The sequence below is a fragment of the Chlorocebus sabaeus genome, chromosome 11 (assembly GCF_047675955.1).
Source record: "Chlorocebus sabaeus isolate Y175 chromosome 11, mChlSab1.0.hap1, whole genome shotgun sequence".
In the NCBI taxonomy this organism is placed as follows: Eukaryota; Metazoa; Chordata; class Mammalia; order Primates; family Cercopithecidae; genus Chlorocebus; species Chlorocebus sabaeus.
The window spans coordinates 110,359,117-110,380,210 of NC_132914.1; the positions used below are offsets into that span (position 1 = coordinate 110,359,117).

At 50.5% G+C, this 21,094-nt stretch overlaps 2 protein-coding genes across 6 annotated transcripts in view; one reads left to right on the forward strand and one right to left on the reverse strand.

The window, feature by feature from the left end:
- DRC10 (dynein regulatory complex subunit 10) overlaps positions 1 to 9,353 on the reverse strand; it is a 34,509-nt gene extending 25,156 nt beyond the window's left edge. The window contains exon 1 of the mRNA XM_008004820.3: positions 9,154 to 9,353. The gene's annotated coding sequence lies outside the window, so the exon portion shown is untranslated. The remainder of the gene's footprint in view (positions 1 to 9,153) is intronic.
- A 247-nt stretch (positions 9,354 to 9,600) lies between these two features.
- Positions 9,601 to 21,094, forward strand: part of TPCN1 (two pore segment channel 1) — a 76,504-nt gene continuing 65,010 nt past the window's right edge. Inside the window, exons 1-3 of one of the 5 annotated variants that reach the window (XM_073021136.1) lie at positions 9,670 to 9,774; positions 12,696 to 12,806; positions 14,889 to 15,125. In XM_073021136.1, coding sequence (XP_072877237.1) covers positions 15,014 to 15,125 — 112 coding nt within the window. In that variant the 5' untranslated portion in view covers positions 9,670 to 9,774; positions 12,696 to 12,806; positions 14,889 to 15,013. Of the gene's footprint in view, positions 9,775 to 12,692; positions 12,807 to 14,888; positions 15,126 to 21,094 lie in introns of all 5 variants that reach the window. The other 4 variants (XM_073021135.1, XR_012094595.1, XR_012094596.1 and 1 more) reach the window with 4 other exon arrangements.

The window sequence follows — 21,094 nt, forward strand, 5'->3', positions numbered from 1 at the left end:
TATCTTTAATAAAGGCGAGCAAGCGGTTAAGTATACACGGCTCGAAAGTCAGGATGAGCATGAGTAGGATAAGGGGGCCTAAGATAGTGGAGACTAAGGTGCTGAACCAAGGGGACTGGTTGTACCAGCTTTCAAACCAATTTTGTTGAGACTCTCTTTCTTTTCTTCGTTTGTCTAATCTTTCTCTTAGTTTTGCCATAGAATCTTTAACCACTCCTGAATGGTCTGCGTAAAAGCAACATTGTTCTTTGAGGGCTGCACAGAGCCCGCCTTCCTTTAAGAAGACAATTTCTAGTCCTCGCCGGTTTTGCAATACAACCTCAGACAGAGAGGTTAGAGATTCTTCAAGTTTTGAAATAGAGTGTTCTATGGCTCTAAGGTCCTCATCCATGGCTGTCCTAAGTTGTTGCAGATGGTAGCTACCACGTACTAAGGCTGCTGTTCCGGTCCCAACCCCGGCTGCTACCCCCACTCCTAGCATTACAGCGAGGGTGAGTGAGACAGGTTCCCTTTTGGGTCTACTATAAGCTTTCTGTTCATACCGGAGGTCAAAGGAGTCTCCAGAGTGATAGTATACCCGGGGAACAACCTGTACTAACACGCAGTAGTCTGTGCTGTGGTTAAACGCTGCTGTGGATACACAGGGAGTGAGTCCAGTGTTGCAAGCCCACCAGTCTGTCCCGGAAGGGACCAAATAGTGATTGGAACTAGGCACTGTCAGGGTCTGGTCACAGAGATGCTGATGGCTAGTGGGCACTTGGCCTATACAGGTTCCTGTCCCGGAAACCTCAGCCAGGGTCAGTTTTTTATGCTGTTCCCATACACATCCAGTTGGATTAGTGGAGTTGGTGAAATTATTAGTGGAGGCAATGCCCTCATAATAAAGGGGGCCTGTAGCTAGGCATAACCAGCAAGAGGAGGTGGATTCTGGGTTTGTCTGGTTCAAGGCAAAGTAAGAGCCCTTTATGAGATTAAGGAGCCTGTCACCTAAGCCCGGAGAACTCACGGGCAGAGTAGTGCCTTGAGGGGCCTTTGGCTGAGGGCCCTGAGGGGCCTCCGGCTGAGGGCTCTGAGGAGGCTGAGGGGCTTTTTTTTTTTTTTTTGAGACGGAGTCTCGCTCTGTCGCCCAGGCTGGAGTGCAGTGGCCGGATCTCAGCTCACTGCAAGCTCCGCCTCCCGGGTTTACGCCATTCTCCTGCCTCAGCCTCCCGAGTAGCTGGGACTACAGGCGCCCGCCACCTCGCCCGGCTAGTTTTTTGTATTTTTAGTAGAGACGGGGTTTCACCGTGTTAGCCGGGATGGTCTTGATCTCCTGACCTCGTGATCCGCCCGTCTCGGCCTCCCAAAGTGCTGGGATTACAGGCTTGAGCCACCGCGCCCGGCCAGCTGAGGGGCTTTTAATAAAACCTGGTTCGGCCCTATTGCGACAGGGGCTTCGATGGGGCTTACTATTAGCTGAATTCTGATAGGGACCCCAAACAATGGCTTTTGGTATAAATACAGGCCCCATATTAACCCTGATGTCCAGCGGGTATCAAACTTTGCTGCATCTTCAAATTTGATGCGGATTAAATTGCAATGGGCCGAATACCGAGTTCTGGTACAGGGCTGGACATAGGACATGGTTATGTACCAGGGTTTTGTGGCCCATTTCCATTCTCCATCATTAGTAGTTACACAAGACCAACTATAGCAATAGAGGTGGGTATATCCTCCACAGGTGGTTGCCATATTTCCGGTGCGGAATCCGGGGCAGGCATAAAACCCGTTTCGGCTGATTGACACCCTCCTAGCTTTTTCTCTGTCTTCTAGGGTGTCACTGCTGATATGGGTGCCTAATAGGGTCCCGGTGGGTCCAGTAAACCGATTTGGTCTTCTAGGATATTGGTCCCCTGTTAAAGCTATTTTATCTAGGTTGAAGTACAAATCCGGGAACCACGTACCTACTGGGGCTACATGTGAGGTTTCATTAAGAACTTCATGGGTATTAAAATTAGTTACTCTCCAGGTTAGGTTGAAAGGTTGGTGGGGGTTTCTGGTGTCAGCGACGCGGGGAAGGAGGGCTAGTAGTAAGCAAAGGGTTAGGTACGAGAGAGTCTTATCTTGAGGGGGTCCTCGGAGCGACGGAGTCTCCATGTCCCAGGTGGTCCGGGCGTCTCTGGAGCAGCCTTGGCGTGGGATGCGTGGATCCAAGTGGCGATTCCGTCAACCTTTATGGCTGTGGGTGTGGTTAGGAGAACAATGTAGGGTCCTTTCCACCAAGGCTCCAGTCCTTGAGAACGGTGTCGTCTAACGTAGACGGAGTCCCCCACCTGGAAAGGGTGGCCGGTCTGCGAATGTCCTGGCCGGTACAGTTCTGCCAAGGGGGCCCAGATTTGGGCCTGTACTGCTTGTAGTCCTTTTAGCCGGGCCTGCAGGTCAGTCTTAGAGTTGGAGGGAGAAAAGGAGTCAAGCAGGGTTGACAAAGGGGGAGGTCCTCCGTAGAGGATTTCATATGGAGTGAGCCCAAAGCAGTTAGGCGTATTTCGGGCTCTTAATAGAGCTAGCGATAGGAGGCGTCTCCAATCTTTTAAGCCAGTCTCTAAGGTCAATTTAGTAAGGGTCTCTTTTATTGTTCTATTCATTCTCTCTACCTGTCCTGAGCTCTGGGGTCTATAAGCACAATGCAATTTCCAATTAATCCCCAGTATCCTGGCTAGCCCCTGACTTACCTGGGAAACGAAGGCCGGCCCGTTGTCTGACCCAATTACCTTGGGAAGTCCAAACCTAGGAAAGATTTCTTCTAGAATCTTTTTGGCTACTATGTGTGCCGTTTCTTGTCGGGTGGGGTAGGCTTCTACCCATCCTGAAAAGGTATCTACAAACACCAGTAAGTACTTATACCCCGCATAGTGAGGTTTTACTTCAGTGAAGTCCACTTCCCAATAAGTCCCTGGGCGGCTGCCACGGGTTCGTATTCCTGCTGGCACTCGAGTAGCCCCAGCGTTTACCTGCCGGCAGACCTTACAGGCAGACGTCACCTGTTCTATTAGAGTACTAGCCCTAGGGATTAGAAAGTCAGTCTTTTCAAGTAACATTTTTAGTTTTCGGCTGCTCAAGTGTGTCCAGGCGTGCATCTGCTGGATCATAGCCAGGGCCTCCCGCTGTGGGAGGACTGTTTTTCCTCCTTTTTCCCAGTTTTTGGTGTCTAGGTTTTCTATAGCTCCTATGGCTTTGGCTTCCTCCCGGTCTTCTGAGGTGTAGGTGTGTCCAATGGTGATCTGGTCGGTTTCGTTGGGTTCTGTGGCTAAGGTTAGTATTTCTGCCATGGCGGCCTGCCTGGCCACTTGGTCTGCCTGTCTGTTCCCAACTGCGACCGGATCCTGCCCTTTCTGATGCCCGGGACAGTGGATTATGGCCACTTCTCGGGGGAGGAAGAGGGCTTTTAGTAAGGCAACTATTTCAGCTTTGTTCTTGATTTCTTTCCCTTCTGATGTTAGGAGCCCTCTTCTTTCATAAATACTCCCGTGGGTATGGGCCGTTGCAAAGGCATACCGACTGTCAGTATAAATATTAGCCCTTTTCCCCTTCGATAGCTCTAGGGCCTTTGTTAGTGCTATTAACTCAGCCTTTTGTGCAGACGTGCCAGGGGGCAGTGACTGTGCCCAAATGGTGGTGTGGCCATCTACCACTGCCGCTCCCGCCCTCCGGGTACCTGAGTCAAGATAGCTGCTGCCGTCTGTGTACCAAGTGTGGTCCGCATCTCGAAGTTCTTGGTCCTTAAGGTCTTCTCGCGTTCCGTGAGTTTCTGCCAATACCTGCCGACAGTCGTGTGGGCTTGGCTGGTCTTCTGGTACCGGCAGCAGCGTAGCAGGGTTTAGGGTGACCGGAGGGCCAAACTGGACACGGTCTGGGTCCAGTAGGAGGGCTTGGTAGTGGGTCAGGCGGGCGTTGGTGATCCACCGGTCCGGGGGCTGCCGCACTATGGCCTCTAGAGCATGTGGGGTAATGACAGTTAGTGGCTGCCCGAGGGTTAATTTGGCAGAGTCCTTGACCAGCATAGCAGTGGCTGCCATGATACGGAGGCACGGGGGCCATCCAGCTGCTACAGGGTCCAGCTTTTTAGATAGATACGCTACCGGTCTTTTCCAAGGCCCCAATTTTTGGGTCAGGACTCCTTTGGCAATTCCTTGCCTCTCATCTAAGAAGAGGGTGAAAGGTTTTGAGGTATCCGGTAACCCAAGGGCTGGGGCAGAGAGGAGTGCTTTCTTTAGAGTCTCAAAAGCCAACTGATGTTTCTCTTGCCAGGTAAAAGGGGTGCTTCCCTTGGTGAGGGTATAAAGGGGGGCGGCCAGTTCAGCGAAACCGGGTATCCACAAGCGACAGAACCCAGCAGTTCCCAGGAATTCACGCACCTCTCTGGGATTCTGGGGCAGTGGAATGCGAGCCACAGTCTCTATGCGCCCAGGGGTGAGCCACCTTTTTCCCTCACTCAGTATGTACCCCAGGTAGGTTAACTTGGTCTGACAAATTTGTGCCTTCTTGGCGGATGCCCGGTATCCTTTTTCACCCAGTTCCTGGAGTAGATGCCTAGTACCTTGCATGCAGGCTTCCTTTGTGGGGGCCGCCAGGAGGAGGTCATCTACATACTGGAGCAAGGTCACTTCTGGATGCTGGGTCCGGAAGTCGGTTAGGTCCCGGTGGAGAGCCTCATCGAAGAGAGTGGGAGAGTTCTTGAACCCTTGGGGAAGTCGGGTCCAGGTCAATTGGCCTGAGATTCCTCTCTCAGGGTCTTTCCACTCAAAGGCAAAGAGTTCCTGGCTTTGGAGGGCCAGGGGTAAACAAAAGAAGGCATCTTTTAAGTCCAGTACTGTATACCAGCTGTAGTCTGGTTTTAAGGTACTGAGCAAGTTGTAAGGATTGGGGACCGTGGGATGGATATCCATAGTTCTTTTGTTAATTTCTCTCAAATCTTGGACGGGCCTATAATCCTGGGTACCAGGCTTTTTTACTGGCAGAAGAGGAGTATTCCAGGGTGAGCGACAAGGTCGCAAAACTCCAAGTTCTAGAAATTTGATAATGTGCTGCTGAATACCCATATGAGCCTCTTGGCTCATGGGGTATTGTTTGATAGACACAGGCACCGCCGTGGGCTTTAGATCAATTATAATTGGGGCTTGACACTTGGCTAGCCCGAGTCCTCCCGTTTCTGCCCAAGCTTGGGGAAAATCTCGTAGCCAGACATCTGGGAGGCCAGTGACGACCGGAGCATCAAAAAGCCGGTGTTCGTCTCGTAGAGACACAGTTAAAATTTGGATGGGCTGGCCGTCTTGGTCTAACACTTGGGCCCCTTCCTCAGAGAAGTGAATTTGAGCTCCGAGCTCGGTCAAAAGATCTCTCCCTAGAAGGGGGTATGGGCATTCGGGCACCACCAAGAAGGAATGTGTTACCATTCCTTGTCCAAGATTAACTGTCCGGTGGTTGGTCCACTTGTGCAGTTTTCCCCCTGTTGCCCCTTGAACCCAAGAAGTACGAGAAGACAGGGGCCTGTTTGCCTTTGTCAACACCGAATGCTGGGCCCCTGTGTCCACCAGGAAGGTGGTGGGGTACCCCCCTACAGAGAGAGTTAACCGGGGCTCGGGGGGGGCTCCAGAGCCTTGACACCCCTATTCGCTGTCCTCACCTAAGGTGAGGACAGGGGCAGGTTTTTTCTGGTCCCCAGGACGCTTGGGGCAGTCCTTGATCCAATGCCCTCGTTCTTTGCAGTAGGCGCACTGGTCCTTGTCTACTTTTGGCCGCCTCCGCTTCTCCCCCTGTCTCCCTGGCCCTTTCTCTGTTACTACTGCCGCCAGGATTTTTGTTAAATACTTATCTCTCTTTTTATCTCTCCGATCCTCTCGTTCCTCCTGTTCTTTCGCTAGTCTGGCTTCCCTTTCCTCGGGAGTTTCTCTTTTATTATATACTTTTTCTGCCTCTCTGATTAATTCCTGTAATCCATAGGTCTGGATCCCATCTAATCTTTGGAGTTTCCCTTTAATATCTGGTGCTGCTTGGTCTATGAACGACATGGCCACGGTAGCCTTATGTTCTAGAGCCTCTGGATCAAATGGGGTATACATTCGGAACCCTTCCAGAAGTCTTTCCATAAAGGCTGCCGGGTTTTCGTCCTTTCCCTGAATTATGGTCCTTACCTTGGCCAAATTGGTGGGGCGTTTCCCTGCCCCCTTGAGACCCGCCAACAGAGCCTGGCGATAGATTCGGAGACTCTCCCTACCTGGTGCTGTCTCATAATCCCAGTCCGGGCGGGTGAGGGGAAATCCCTCGTCTATTTCGTTGGGGAGCTGGGTTGGAAGGCCTCCTGGCCCCGGCACATTTTTCCGGGCCTCCAGGAGGACTCGTTGCCTTTCTTCGGTGGTCAGAAGGACCTGCAAAAGCTGTTGACAATCATCCCAGGTAGGCTGGTGGGTGAGGAGAATGGATTCTATCAATGAGGTTAAGGCCTGAGGGTCTTCAGTCCACCGCAAGCGGAGACGAGGTGTTGGTGGCGGCGTTCTAGGGGTTAATTTGGGCGGGGTTGGAGAGGGAGGCGAGGTCGAGGAAGGGACCAATGAGGGGGCTGGAGAAAGAGTAGGGGCCGAGGGAGTAGTGGGAGGGATTGGGGATAGAGTAAGGGACGAGGGTGAAGCGTAAGGTGGAGGCCTCAGGAGGGGGTTGTGAGGAGGAGGAGGAGGCGGAGGGTCAAAAAGGAGGAGGTCTTGCTGAGTTCCATCAGGGAGGACTGGCTTAGGAGGATCCGGAGTCTGATTCTTTGGGGCTTCCACGGCAAGGAGGGTAGATTGGGACGGGGAGGGGGAATGGAAGAAGGGTTTCACCCAGGAAGGGGGGTTTCGGACCAAATCTTCCCAGGTGATTATATAGGCCACTTGGTCCTGGTGTCCTTGTGGCCCAGGATTCATCACTTTTGCTTTAACCTGTAAGATAATGGAGAGGTCAAATGTTCCGTCTTGGGGCCACCCAACATGGAGGGTTGGCCATTCAGACGAACAGAAAGTTTGCCATCGTCCTTTACGGACTTCCACGGAGAGATCGCGGGCTCGCGCCCGGACGTCAGGGAAGTGGGTCAAAGTCAAGGCTAAAGGAGTTGTTAGTGTCTGTCTCATAGTTTTGTCCAGAAAGTCACGCACACACAAGGACGAAATGACAACAATATACACAGTGACCAAACAAACACAGAGGAGCCGCGCGGCCGGAGAGTGGCGCCACAAGTTTACAAAAGATTCAGACGGCAGGGGCGACCTGCCTACCGATTTGAGGAGGCCAACAGAGTCGTCAGCTTTCCTCCCAACAACTGCCAGGGCGTCCCCCGGGGCGCAAGGGGGAAGGTACCAGACACGTCTGTCCCCCTTCCCCACTTGATTATTCAGACGGAGTACTCCTCAGAGCTAGCCGGCAAGACAGACAGAGCGAAACGAAAGTACCTGACAGAGTCCGTTCGTCCGGTCATCAGTCGGTGGCCCGGGCCAATTGGGTCTCTGCCGGAGGGGTCGAGGGTCCTCGGGCGACCCCGATTCCCGGCCAACGCACCAAATGTAGGAACCTAGTTTTTAGATTCCTTCCTGGGCAGGGGTCGTCACGAGAGACCACTCGACACGGAAGTCACAGCGGAGAGATTTATTGCTAGCGCGCTAGGGTCCTATGTCCGAAGCTGGCCACAGGACCCCGAATGCCTAGTACAGACAGTTTATAAAGGTAAAAACCACAGAAACTCACAAAGCTTGAGGCGCAAGATGATTGGAGCAGGTTATGGTCTGAGCAAGGTGTCTTACTCTGATTAGTTGGTTTGAACCCGCGTGGGGTATTTCTCGGACTTGTCTTTCTGTTTGAGTTCCGGGAATTTTGGATGGGTGTTTTGGATAGCCACATGGACGTTGGGCAGGTGCTTTAGATGGCCACCTGGTCATTGGGCGGGTGCTTTAGGGCCTGGTGTGGCTTTTCTAAGCTTTTTAAGTTTCTAAGTCTCTAAGTCTCTAAGTTTCTAAGTCTAAAGTTTCTAAGTCTCTAAGTTTCTAAGTCTCTAAGTTTCTAAGTTTCTAAGTTTTTGTGGCCTATTTTCACCTCAGCCTCCCGAGTAGCTGGGATCACAGGCATGCACCACCATGCCCAGCTAATTTTTGTATTTTTAGTAGAGACAGGGTTTCACCATGTTGGCCAGGCTGGTCTCAAACTCCTGGCCTCAGGTGATCCGCCGCTCGGCCTCCCAAATTGCTGGGATTGCAGGTTGAGCCACTGTGCCCAGCCCTCAGCCTCATTTAATCATCACAAGAAACTCTCTATCTTCAGTAGGTACAAAGAGATTACATTTTAAGGACGGAGATGGGAGATAAATTCCAAAGTTAGGACAAAGGCAAAAGTGGTATAATAAAAATTACCTAATTTATTTATTTATTTGGGACAGAGTCCTGCTCTGTTGCCAAGGATGGAGTGCAATGGCGCGATCTTGGCTTACTGCAACCTCGGTCTCCCGGGTTCAAGTGATTCTCGTGCCTTAGCCTCCCGAATAGCTGAGATTACAGGTGCACCACCATGCCCAGCTAATTTTTGTATTTTCAGTAGAGATGAGGTTTCACTATATTGGCCAGGCTGGTCTAGAACTCCTGACCTTAAGTGATCTGCCCGCCTTGGCCTCCCAAAGTACTGGGATTACAGGCGTGAGTCACCGCGCTAGGCAAAAACAACAACAACAACAACAAGAACAAACAAATAAAAACTACCTAATTTAAACACTTAAGTGAGATGGCCCGCTCACCGAGGAACGTATGGTCGTTGGGTGGAATGGGAGGGGACTTACAAACCCCCCTCCCACCCACAGCTCCCCTGTTTGACTTGAAATAAGTTAACTACGATGTGACTCTGCTTGACTGGTGTCCTCGTCGTTTTAGGGATGAGGGAGTGGGGCCACGAAGTGGGCAGGTAGAAGGGGAAGAATGGAGGCCGGCTCCCTGCAGGCTGTGGAGCGAGAGGTCCAGACTGAGGCAGAGGCTGAGGGACGGGGTCCTGAAGCTGAGACGGGATCGCAGCGGTGGCTACCAATTTCTCAGGGAGCCAAAGGACATCGGGCTGAACCCCATTCCACATCTCCCCCGATCCGCGACCCTTTCCCACCTGGTTACTCACCCGCTCTGACGGCTCCACGTTTCCCTAGCCACAGTTACCGCCGCGGTCCCAGCGTTGCGAGGTTACCCGCCAATCTCAGAAGGCGGGACTCTGTGTCTGACTGACCTTTCTTTTCACCATTCAATTTCTTGTTCCGCTCAATTGTCCCCACCTCCTGAAGTCTGACCAATCAGAAGCACTTCCATTTTGACCTTCCACCAATGGAAAGACTTGGGACTCCCTCTGGGTTGGACTCAACGAGTAAGGCGGGGGAGATGGGAGGAGAAAGGGGCGTGGATTCTTCGTCCCGCCCCTTCTTAAGGAGGCGGGCAGGGAGTACTGCCTCGGCTGCGGGCGAGACCTGCGGAAAGACGTGAGAATTGACCAATCAGAGCTCATCATGGTAGCCCAGTTAGCCAGTAGGACGCTGTGAAGGGGAAATGGGGCGGGGCCAGCGGGGTTGAGAGGACGGTAGGCGGCGGATGCGAGAGCTGGCGCAGCTACCCTGGTGGCGGTGGCTGAAGTGGCAGCGGCTGCGGCGGCTGCAACAGCTTCGGGCTCGGGGTTTTGGCGGCGGCGCCGGCGGGCTGGGCTGCGTGGTGCGGACCCCGGCGCGCGGTCCGGGTTGCCGGGGCGGCGCGTGTAAGAATCCGAGGGATGCGAGGACTTGGCCAGAGGGAGAGGGCAGGGATCAGGGTCAGAGGGCGCGGAGTAAGGGGTTGCGGCGCGACACTCTGGTGTGGGAGGTGGGCTGAATGGGTCCAGAGGGAGCGCGGGGAAGTCTCCGCCGCGCTTCTCTCCGTGCAGCCCGGGCCGGGGCTTTGCACCCTGTCTCCTCGCCCCCGACTTCTTGGGGCGACCCTCACGTGGGCGCCCAGCCAGGGGCTGGGAGCACGCGGAGCTGGAGCCAGCGCTCCTGCCTCCTCCTTGCTCCCTCCCTCTCTCTTCTCCGTGGCGCCCTCAGGTGACCCGGCAGGAGTCTCGTGCCCGGGACAGCCTGACCCGGGCGGACAGCGGGATGGCAGCTGGCCCTCTTCCCCTAGGCCCTTTCCCCAGGGCTGGCCATTTGGGTCCGCTGTAGAGGCAGAAGCAAGGCCCGTGGAGGGAACACTGGACCAGGACTCAGGAGTCCCGGGTTCTAGCCCCGCTCCTGCACTGTGTGACCTTGGGCAAGTCTCTTCCCCTCTCTGGACCTCATTTTTGTCTCGCTGGACAAATGACGTGTTTGAATTCAAAACAGGGTACTGGTTCTAGTCGTAGGTGTATATAGGGTCATGGTTAAGCAGGAAGGTTCCCTGATTCAGACTACCTGGGTTGAAACTTATAAGAGGCAAGTTAACCACTCCAAGATTCAATTTCCTCATTCGTAAAGTGGGGATATTAGCTAAGATAGGATTTTTCAACAGCAGCTCAATTAACAACATAATCCCCCGACTCCACTCACCAGCAATCCCCTCACTCCCAAGTTGTGACAAAGATGTCTCCAGACATTCCTGATGTCCCCGTGGGGGCAAAAATCACCCCAGTTGAAAGCCAATGGGCAAAGACAATACAGGCAGGCAAGCAGTCGTGTATTAAACAGTTAAACAACCGTGTCCAAGCGTTTGAATGCGAGGACTTTAATCTGTGGTGGCAGATACCATGAAAATTATGCATGGACCGCCCCCCCCGCCTCCTTTTTTTTTTTTTTTTTAGCCCATCATTAATGTTAGTATATTTTATGTGTGGCGCACGACAGTTCTTCCAGCGTGGCCCAGGGAAGCCAAAATGTTGGACAGCCGTGAGTTAAAACATAGAAACCACTAGCCATTATGATAATGGTAACATTAAGAAACCTCTTCTCTGTGAGTTAATAAATTCTCCTGCCTTCAAAGTAAATATGGGAGATAATTGTCAAAGCTGAGTAATGGATACAAGGAAGTCCACATATATATTCTCTGCACTTTTGAGTATGTTTGAAAATGTCTGTGGTAAAAAGTTAAACCAAAACGACAATACAACCATCATTCTTAAGACTGCCAAATAGTAGTGTCTCATCTGGGATTTCCTCTTCTGCCTCTCCACTGCTGAGATTTAAAAGCAAAATAAATCCCCAGATCTGGAGGAAACTTAAAAAAAAAATCTCACAGGAAGTGTGCTGGGCAGAGAGCTACCGGCTTAGCGGCAAGCAGAACGGTGTTTACTTTCGCTGCCTTGTTTCAAAAAGTTGTATCGTTCCCTGTGGATGCAGGCGGATTTGCTCAGCGTTGTTCCAGTGACTCGAGGAAGAAGTCAGTCACTCAGTTGCCATTGACTAGGTCAGTTAGGAGGCAAAATGGGTTGATCCCAGAGCCCACTGCTTGAGGAAGGAACTTGCTGCTGTTTGCAAGTTCAAAGGTCTGCAGTCAGATCTGCTGAGTGTTTTTTTTTGTGTGTTTTTGGTCTGTCTCAGCGGAAACGGGAATGTGCATAAATAGAAGCTGTAACAGGTTAGCTTGGAGTGTTTTACTTATTTAGTTATTTTTAAATTTTTAGTTTATTTATTTTTTGAGATGAATTCTCGCTCTGTCGCCCAGACTGGAGTGCAGTGGCATGATCTCAGCTCACTGCAGCCTCTGCCTCCTGGGTTCAAGTGATTCTCCTGTCTCAGGCTCCCCAGCAGCTGGGATTACAGGCATGAGCCACCCCAACTGGCTATTTTTTATATTTTTAGTAGAGACCAGGTTTCACCATGTTGGCCAGGCTGGTCTCGAATTCCTGACCTCAAGTGATCCACCTGCCTCGGCCTCTCAAAGTGCTGGGATCACAGGCATGAGCCACTGCACCCAGCTGCTCTGAGTGTTTTAAATTGAGAGTTAAGTATGAGCATTTTTACTGTATTAAAAAATACTCATCAGTTAAAAAAAAATACTCTTTTCCCCTTCCTGGGACACCTAAAGGTAAGAGAACAACTCCTATATAAAAATGGTATAAAAATGACACATTTTAGAAGTATGTTTCTAACTGTTCCTGAGAGGCTGCGTGGTAAAGCTGAAGTGAAAGATGTGTTTTAAATCTGTATATATGGGCAAGTACATATTGGTGATTGGAGCTAGATGCTGCCTAAATGCATGGCCCAGACTTCGAGGAATTATAGTGTAATGGCTAGGAATACAGGTTTGGAGTCACACCATAGTTGAAAGCTTGGCTTTTTTTTAGCTGTGGGTCCTTGGGCAGGATACGTAATCTCTCTGTGCCTGAAGTACCCACCACCCCCATCCTGTAATGGGGGGATAATAGGCCTGCCTATCTCATGGGGCTATAAAAAATTTTCAGTTAACTTTTACTTATGAAGTGCTAGTAGGGTCCCTCGTACATAGTAAGCACTCATTAAGTATTAACTATTATTATTAGTAGTATTTTTTTGAGACGGAGTCTCACTCTGTCGCCCAGGCTGGAGTGCTGTGGCGATCTGGGCTCACTGCAAGCTCCGCCTCCCGGGTTAACGCCATTCTTCTGCCTCAGCTGGGACTAGAGCTGAGTCCTGTAGCTGGGACTACAGGCGCCCGCCACTATGCCCGGCTAATTTTTTGTATTTTTAGTAGAGACGGGGTTTCATCGTGTTAGCCAGGATGGTCTGGATCTCCTGACCTCGTGATCCGCCCGCCTCGGCCTCCCAAAGTGCTGGGATTACAGGAGCGAGCCACCGCGCCCAGGCGAGTATTAACTATTATTTTAATGGTTGTATTTTTTGTCATTTTATTTTATTTTATTTTATTATTTATTTATCTGAGATGGAGTCTGACTCTGTTGCCCAAGCTGCAGTACAGTGGCACCATCTCAGCTCACTGCAACCCCTGCCTCCCGGGTTCAAGTGATTCTCCTGCCTCAGCCTACAGAATAGCTGGGATTATAGACGCATCCCACCACACCCAGCTAATTTTTGTATCTTTAGTAGAGACAGGGTTTCTCCATTTTGGCCAGGCTGGTCTTGAACTCCTGACCTCAAGTGAACCACCCATCTCTGCCTCCCAAAGTGCTGGGATTACAGACGTAAGCCACCGCACCCGGCCTTTTATTTTATTTTATTTTATTTTTTAGAGACGGGGTCTTATTCTGTTGCCCAGGCTAGATTGCAGTGGTGTGATCATAGCTCACTATAACCTCCAACTCCTGGGCTCAAGTGTTTCCGCCACCTCAGCCTCCCAAGTAGCTAGGCCTAAAGGCGTATGTCATCATGCTCAGCTAATTTAAATTTTTTATTTTGTAGAGATGGAGTCTTGCTACCTTGCCCAGGCTGGTCTTGAACTGCTAGGCTCAAGCAGTTCTCCCACCTTGACCTCCCAAAGTGCTGGGATTACAAGTGGGAGCTACTGTGCCCAGCCTATTTTTTTCTTTAAAGTCTTTACAAAACTTACAAGTAAATGTAAAGAGAAGTGGAGGTAGAACATATTAGCCTTAATCTCACTCTCCAGACAGAATTACCTTTAACTTTTCAGTATTTGTTCTTGCAGGGTTCCCCCCTCCGTATTTTAAGGCTATTATACTGTAATAGTTCTTTTATTCTATTTTTTAAAATTTATTTATTTATTTATTTTTTTTTTTTTGAGACAGAGTCTCACCCTGTCGCCCAGGCTGGACTACAGTGGCTTGATCTCGGCTCACTGCAACCTCCGCCTTTTGGGTTCAAGCAATTCTCCTGCCTCAGCTTCCTGAGTAGCTGGGATTACAGGCACGCACCACCCCGCCCAGCTAATTTTCGTATTTTTAGTAGAGATGGATTTTCACCATGTTGACCAGGCTGGTCTCGAACTCCTAACCTCAAGTGATCCACCCGCCTCGGCCTCCCAAAGTGCTGGGATTACAGGTGTCAGCCACCGCAGCCGGCCTAATTCTTTTACTTTTTAAGAGACAGGGTCTCGCTCTGTTGCCCAAGCCAGAGTGCAATGGTGCAGTTGTAGCTCACTGTAGCCTTGAACTCCTGGGCTCAAGTGAGCCTCCTGAGTAGCTGGGACTACAGGTGCATGCCATCTGCCCAGCTAATTTTATTTATTTATTTATTTATTTTTGTATTTTAAATATTTATTTTTTCTGTGCGTATGCTTACCCAACTGGCTTTTTTTTTTATTATTTTTTTTTTTATAGAGACAGGGTCTTACTGTATTACCCAGGCTGGTCTCAAATTCCTGGCCTTAATTGATCTTCCCACCACAGCCTTCCAAAATGCTGGGGTTACAGATTTGAGCCACCCCACTGGCCAATTTTTTTTTAATTGAGATATAATTTACCGTTTTATTATTATTTTTTAAATTAAGATATAATTTACCATTTTATTTAATTGAGATATAATTTACCATTTTATTATTTGTTTTGAGACAGGGCCTCTGTCACTTAAGCTGGAGTACAGTGGCACAATCTCTGCTCACTGCAGCTTCCACCTCCCGAGTTTAAGCAATTCTCATGCCTCAGTTTCCCGAGTACCTGGGATTACAGGCACCCACCACCAACCCCCAGCTAATTTTCTGTATTTTTAGTAGAGACAGGGTTTTGCTGTGTTGGCCAGGCTGGTCTCGAATTCCTGGCTCAAGTGATCCACCCACCTTGGCCTCCCAGAGTGCTGGGATTATAGGTGTGAGCCACTGCGCCTGACCCTAATTTACCATTTTAAAGAGTATACTTGAGTGGTTTTTATTCACGAGGTTGTGCAACCATCACCACTATCTAATTTCAGAATAGATTAATCAGTCATGGCTGTATTTTAATAATTATCTTTTGTTTTTTTAATTCCCAAACCCTAGATGATGCCTCTAATGGAGGAATTTCTGAGCAGCACCCCTGGCCCAGTGGCTTTGAAAGGGAGCTCAAACCAGAGACTATTTCAAGCCCTGGACATCATATCCTGAGGGCCACAGGAGAAGAGAACATGGCTGTGAGTTTGGATGACGACGTGCCACTCATCCTGACCTTGGATGAGGGTGGCAGTGCCCCACTGGCTCCCTCCAACGGCCTGGGCCGGGAAGAGCTACCTAGTAAAAGTAAGATGGTGGGTTGGGCTGCGGGGAACCCAGCTTTTCTGTTTCAGAGACTGAGAGGTGATAAGCGCTTTGTAGTCTGATAGTTGGGGTGTGTAACTTGTTGCCTGGCCCCACGTTTGAGCCCCAAGTTCTGATACAGAAACTACTCCTTGGGAGACTGTGGGTTTCTCCTTCCACACCCCCAGCTTGGCAGTGTTTCTGGGGGCCTAGCTGCCCTTCTTCATGCTCTCATTCCCTTATCCACCTTTCTGCCTTGCACCTGAGGTACCTTGGCCTGCCTGTGGATGCTTGGCGGGGACCTCAGGCCAACCTGCTTTGGCTGCCTTCCCTGCCCCATTCCTTGTTAAAAAAAAGAAACAGATTTCAACACCAGCCTCCGTCTGTCCTCATCTGAAACCGTTGGCAGGAAAGCAGCACTGCCCATATCTCTTTGCTCCATCTCAGTCCCCCCTTGCCCAGGACAGCGGGGAAGAGGGCGAGTGTTTTGTCATGATCTATTGATTTGAGGGCTTGGGGTTTTGCTTTGTCTTCCTCTGAACCAAAGCCTAGCACAAAGTGAACCCAAGTGCGGCAAGGAGCTTTAAATTTTTTTAATTTTAAATGTGTTTCTGGCAGAATGAGAGGCCTTGAAAACCTTTCTGGTTTTCATCCCGAAGCCATTTGTTTCAGTTGCTCAGGCCTTGGGCTCAGGAGAGGCTTAAAATAACTCGCCTTTTCTGGAGGGTCCTAAGACGTTGGGAAACAGTGCTTTAGAGTCTGCTTAGCAAATGGATGTTCCACCATCTGCCAGTGCTCCCCAGCCAGACAGAGATGTTTGGGGCCAAGGAGAGACGAGCCAGGCTCTCCCGTCTCCTTTGTCCGGGGAGAATTCGTTGAGTTGCAGGGAGTTCGGTGGCCTCCCCTGGGAACTGATGAAGGAGAGCAGTGTTTCCAGTGTTGTGAGTGTGGTGGGGAGCCCTGGCTGCCTAGAAACAGGCTTCTCTTTGCTTCACTGTGTTCACCCTCATCTAGGGTGGCAGAGCTGGGCTGCCCAGGAGGATTTGAACATAAACCTGATTCTTCCCCAAGTGCCACTCAGGGATGAGAAAGCAGTGGTTCCGATTTCAGACTGTCTGTTTGCTTTCTGAAATCCCTTTGCAAGGCTAGGCAGTATTTTCTCTATTTTATAGAGGAGGAAACTTTGGGTCAGAAAGGTCAAGTAACTTGTCTGAAGTCATACAGCCAGGAAATGGTTGAGCAGAGATTTGAACCAGCATCATCTGATTCCAGAATTTCCTTCCCCTTCTCCTCTTCCTTCCTTTATTTCTTCAGCTGCTCCTCCCTCTCCTTTTTTCTTCACCACCCTTAATAAATGTGAGTGCAGGCCAGGCGTGGTGGCTCCCACTTTTAATCCCAGCACTTTGGGAGGCCAAGGCAGGAAGATCACTTGAGCCCAGTGATTTTGAGTTCAAGAGCAACCTGGGCAACATAGCGAGACCTTGCTGTGCAAAAAAATTAAAAACTTAGCCGGGTATGGTGGTGTATGCCTGTAGTCCCAGCTAATCAAGAGGCTGAGGTGGGAGAATTGCTTGAACCCAGGAATTCGAGGTTGCAGTGGGCTATGACTGCACCACTGCATTCCAGCCTGGGCAACAGAGCAAGACCCTGTCTCAAAAAAATAAAAGGTGAATACAGGCCTTTAGCATTTATATTGTCTCCTCATATAACCCCAATATAGGGTTGTTATTATTATCTGTATTTTGCAAAGGAAGAGACAGGCTCAGAGAGGTTAAGTAACTTGTCCAAGGTCACACAGCTAGCAAGCAGTAAAGCCTGTCTGATCTTTCCTCCCACACCACAGTGGAAGGTGCTTTGGGGAAAGGGATGAAAGTGGTTGTGGCTCAGTTGCAGCTTTAGAGAGGAATGCTTCCTAGTGAGAGAGAGTGGTTGGCCTACTAAGGGTGTGACTTGTGTCTGGAAATAGCCAGGCTCAAGATTCTAAATGGGAGTCCTGGCTGTCATCATGAGTGTCACTTTTAAGTCCCTCCAACATGCCTGATACGATGGTGGGGTGTCCAGCTTTCCTGTGGGATGAAAGTGACAAGAGAGCAACCCAGTCCTGTGTCAAGATCAGGCTTTGAACATTGATGAATAGGAAATAGGCCAGAGACACAATAAGACGCCCCTTGGCTAGGCCACTAGCGAGGCTGCTTTTATCTTGGCAAAGTTAGTGGCTTACTTTGGTTTGTTTCTCAAGAATAAAGAAATGTATAACCAACTGCTGGGGTCCAGGGACATTGTGTTTCCTGCACAGCACATTAGCATCTTAGTTTCCTCTCTCAACTTCTTACTGGGTTGTTTTTTAAAACCTCAGTGACTCGGTATAATTCACCAAGCTTGACTGGGAAGAAGAGTAGGACCTGTGCAAGTAAACAAGAGATTTCAGAGGAAGCCTGCTCTGCCTTAGCGTAGGAGGCCTTTGCTATTTTGTGCTTGGATTTTGGCCTTGACCTTCTACCCCAGTGTCCCCCTGCCCCTGCTGTCTGAGGAGCAGTCCTTCAGTCCTTTTTTTTGAGACAGAGTCTCGCTCTGCTACCCAGGCTGGAGTGCAGTGGCACAATCTCGGCTCACTACAACCTCCGCCTCCCGGGTTCAAGCAATTCTCCTGCCTCAGCCTCCCAAGTAGCTGGGATTACAGGCATCAGCCACCACGCCCGGCTAATTTTTTTTGTATTTTTAGTGGAGATGGGGGTTTTACCATGGTGGCCAGGCTGGTCTTGAACTCCTGGCCTCAAGTGATCTGCCTGCCTTGGCCTCCCAAAGTGCTAGGATTATAGGCGTGAACCACTGCATCCGACCCTGAGGAGTCCATCTAAAACACAAGCCCACCCTGGTGGTTTCCCTGTTTTAAAGCTTCCTGGGACTTTCCCATCCCTCTGGGGGTGTTGGGGAGGGCAAGCTCTTCAGCTGGCAGATGAAGCCTTGCTGTTCTAGTGCCTTCTTGCTTGACCGGTCCCATTTCCTGCCTCAGTCCACAGCATCATACTGCATTTAGTTTGGTGAATCCCCTGTGCATTCTTAAACCTCCCCACCTTGCTGGCAAGTCGGTCTAGAATCCCTTTCTCAGCCTCTTGTTTGCTCGTGGCCTCTAGTTCTGTCTGGAAAATCCTGCTGATAACACCATCTCTTTGAAGCCTTCACTGAACTTCCCCTTCCTGACAGAGCTAATTACTCACTACCCTTTTCTGCTTCAGTATCTTGATTAGGCTTCCATTATTACAAGTAGATTATGGTGGAGTAATTACACATTTAACCATCTGATCACCAACTAGGCCCTGAAATCCATTCATCTTTTTTTTTTTTTTTTTTTTTTTGAGATGGAGTCTCACTCTGTCGCCCAGGCTGGAGTGCAGTGGCACCATCTCAGCTGACTGTAACCTCCACCTCCCAGGTTCAAGTGATCCTCCCACCTCAGCAGCTGGGATTACAGGCATGCGTCACCATGCCCAGCTAATTTTTGTATTTTCAGTAGAGACAGGGTTTCACCATGTTGGCCAGGCTGGTCTCAAATTCCTGACCTCGAGTGATCTGCCCGCCTCGGCCTCCCAAAGCGCTGGGATTACAGGCATGAGCCACCATACCTGGACCATTTATCTTTGTATCACATAGCTCAATGCCCACAGTATGTGGGTACTCAACAAATCGTGGTCAGAATCAATGTACTTGGATTTCTGGGGCCTCGCAGCTCATGGGAATGGCAGTCAGTGTGAGGACCCGAGTTAGAGGTGGGCAGCCTCCCTCCTGCCGCCTCTTCTCACCATTGCTTTGAGTCCCATTGCTCTCAGCACAGCTGAGTGTCCTGGTGGCTGCCATCATTGACCTTTGTCTTTGGTTGCTGTAAACCTTTGAAGTACTAAGGAGTTGGCAGAATGCAGATGCAGGCCATCCTCGGAGTTGGCAGTGACATGAGCATGGGCTACTGGGAACGAAGCAAGCTTTCTAAGGCTGAGTCACCATCAAGCCTGGCATTTGTTTTGGCCTAGCAGCTGCTGAGACCTTCTCAGCACTGTGCCTCCACGCTCCATGTCTGCTTGGGCACCCCTAACAAAACACCATGAACTGGTGGCTTAAATGACAGAAATCTGATTTCTCATGGGTCTGGAGGCTGGAAGTCCAAGACCAAGGTGTCAGCAGGTTTGGTTTCTTGCGAGGCCTCTTTCCTTGGCTTGCAAATGGTTGCCTTCTTGCTGTGTCCCCACGTGATTGTCCCTGAGTCTGTGTGTCCTCTTCTGATAAGGACACCGGTCCTATTGAATTAGGGCTCATCCATATGACCTTGTTTTACCTTAATCACCTTTAAAGGCCCTTTCTCCAAACACAGTCACATTCTGAACTACTGGGGGTTAGGACTTCAGCCTATGAATTTGAGGGGGACACAGTTCAGGCCATCACACTCCTACCCCTTCTTCAGAGGCAGGGGCCGAGGAATCTGGTTGTGCTGCCTATGACCTTTAACCCTATGTGAGGGCCTTATCCCTGTAGGAAATTGGAGGGTTTGGGTTTTTCTCCTTATATGGGCAATTGTGGATTTAATCCAAGACTCAGACATCTTTGGGCTCTAAGCGTGGCTGCTGCAGTGCTAATGAATGACTCACAGGCAGCACGGTGTCAGGTTGATAAAGGAGGCAGGTATGAGCAGAGGTATTTAAAGCCTGGAAACTAGGAATAACCTTGAAAACAGTCAGCGGGGCCACTGTTAGAGCGGTTTAGAGACAGACCACAGTCCACACCGTGTAGCAGGCGGTGGTCTCACCCACCATATTCAGGGAATCAGGACGAGTCTGAACGTAGTGGGCAGTCCAAGGAATTTCCCAGGGTACCTGTGGTCAGACTCAGCTCTGCCTTCTCCCTGCCTTTAAAGCCAACCGCTGCCTAAGATGGGCTGGACCATGTGCCTTTTCTGAGTGAGGGAAGGATTGGGCTCGGTGGGGCTGGCTGAGGTCTGAGCAGGATGCTCGGTCTCTGCTTTGGTACCAGGTTGTTTATGGTTTTCAGGTGACAGGTCCTGCAGCTAAGGCCCAAGGTCACAGCGCAGAAAGCCTACCCTCTCCCTTCTTCACGTCAATGCCTGGCACACCATCAGGAGTTCACTAAGACCCAGTGCAACCTCAGCAATGTGGAGGATCCCTGCCCCCTGGCAGGGGCCCCCATGTTGCACCCTGGTCCCCTTTTCAGGGTCTTCATGCAACCAGGGCGAGTTGGCACCAGGCTCAATCAAGGTGGGCCAGAGCTATTGGCTTCAGGGCCGCTGTAACTAGGAGGAGCTGGGAGAGATCCTCACCGGCTGGCACCAGAGGATAATCCACCCCGAGGCATGCACTCTGTCACTGATATCTGTGCTGTGGCTCTGCCTCTGACCAGATGGCCCCAGCATACTTGCCAAAGAGTGAAGAAGCCCAAGGGGCTTGCACAGCTTTTGTCACTTGTGATACCATGGTGGATGGAGTGGTTGAGCTGAGTATAGTGCTTAGCTGCTCCAAGCCTCAGCCTGCTCATCTGTAGAATGTGACCATGATGGCATCCACCAGTAGAGTCGTTGCGAGGGATTGAGTGAGATCATTGTGATCACATGGTCAGTGCTCAGCTGGTCATAGGCGTTATCATGCCAGAGACTGGGCTTTCTTGGAATATCCTCCATGAGCATAGGTCCTGAACCCAGGCCATGATTCAGATCCTTCTTGCCTCACTCCTGGCACAGCAGGTGGCCCCTGCCGAGCTGGGACGCCTCCATGTAGCAGCTGGAGACCAAGCAGCAATTTGATTTTCACAGGCTCCCACCGAGCTTGGGCATTTGGCTCTGCTGGAGTCATTCCCCTGGCTTTTACAGGGCCTCGCCAAGGCAGAGCGCTGGGTGTCACCAGACCAGCAGTGGCACCAATTAAAATGAGTAAGCATCCAGCATGCTGGGCAGGAACCTTGCAGCCGAGCCT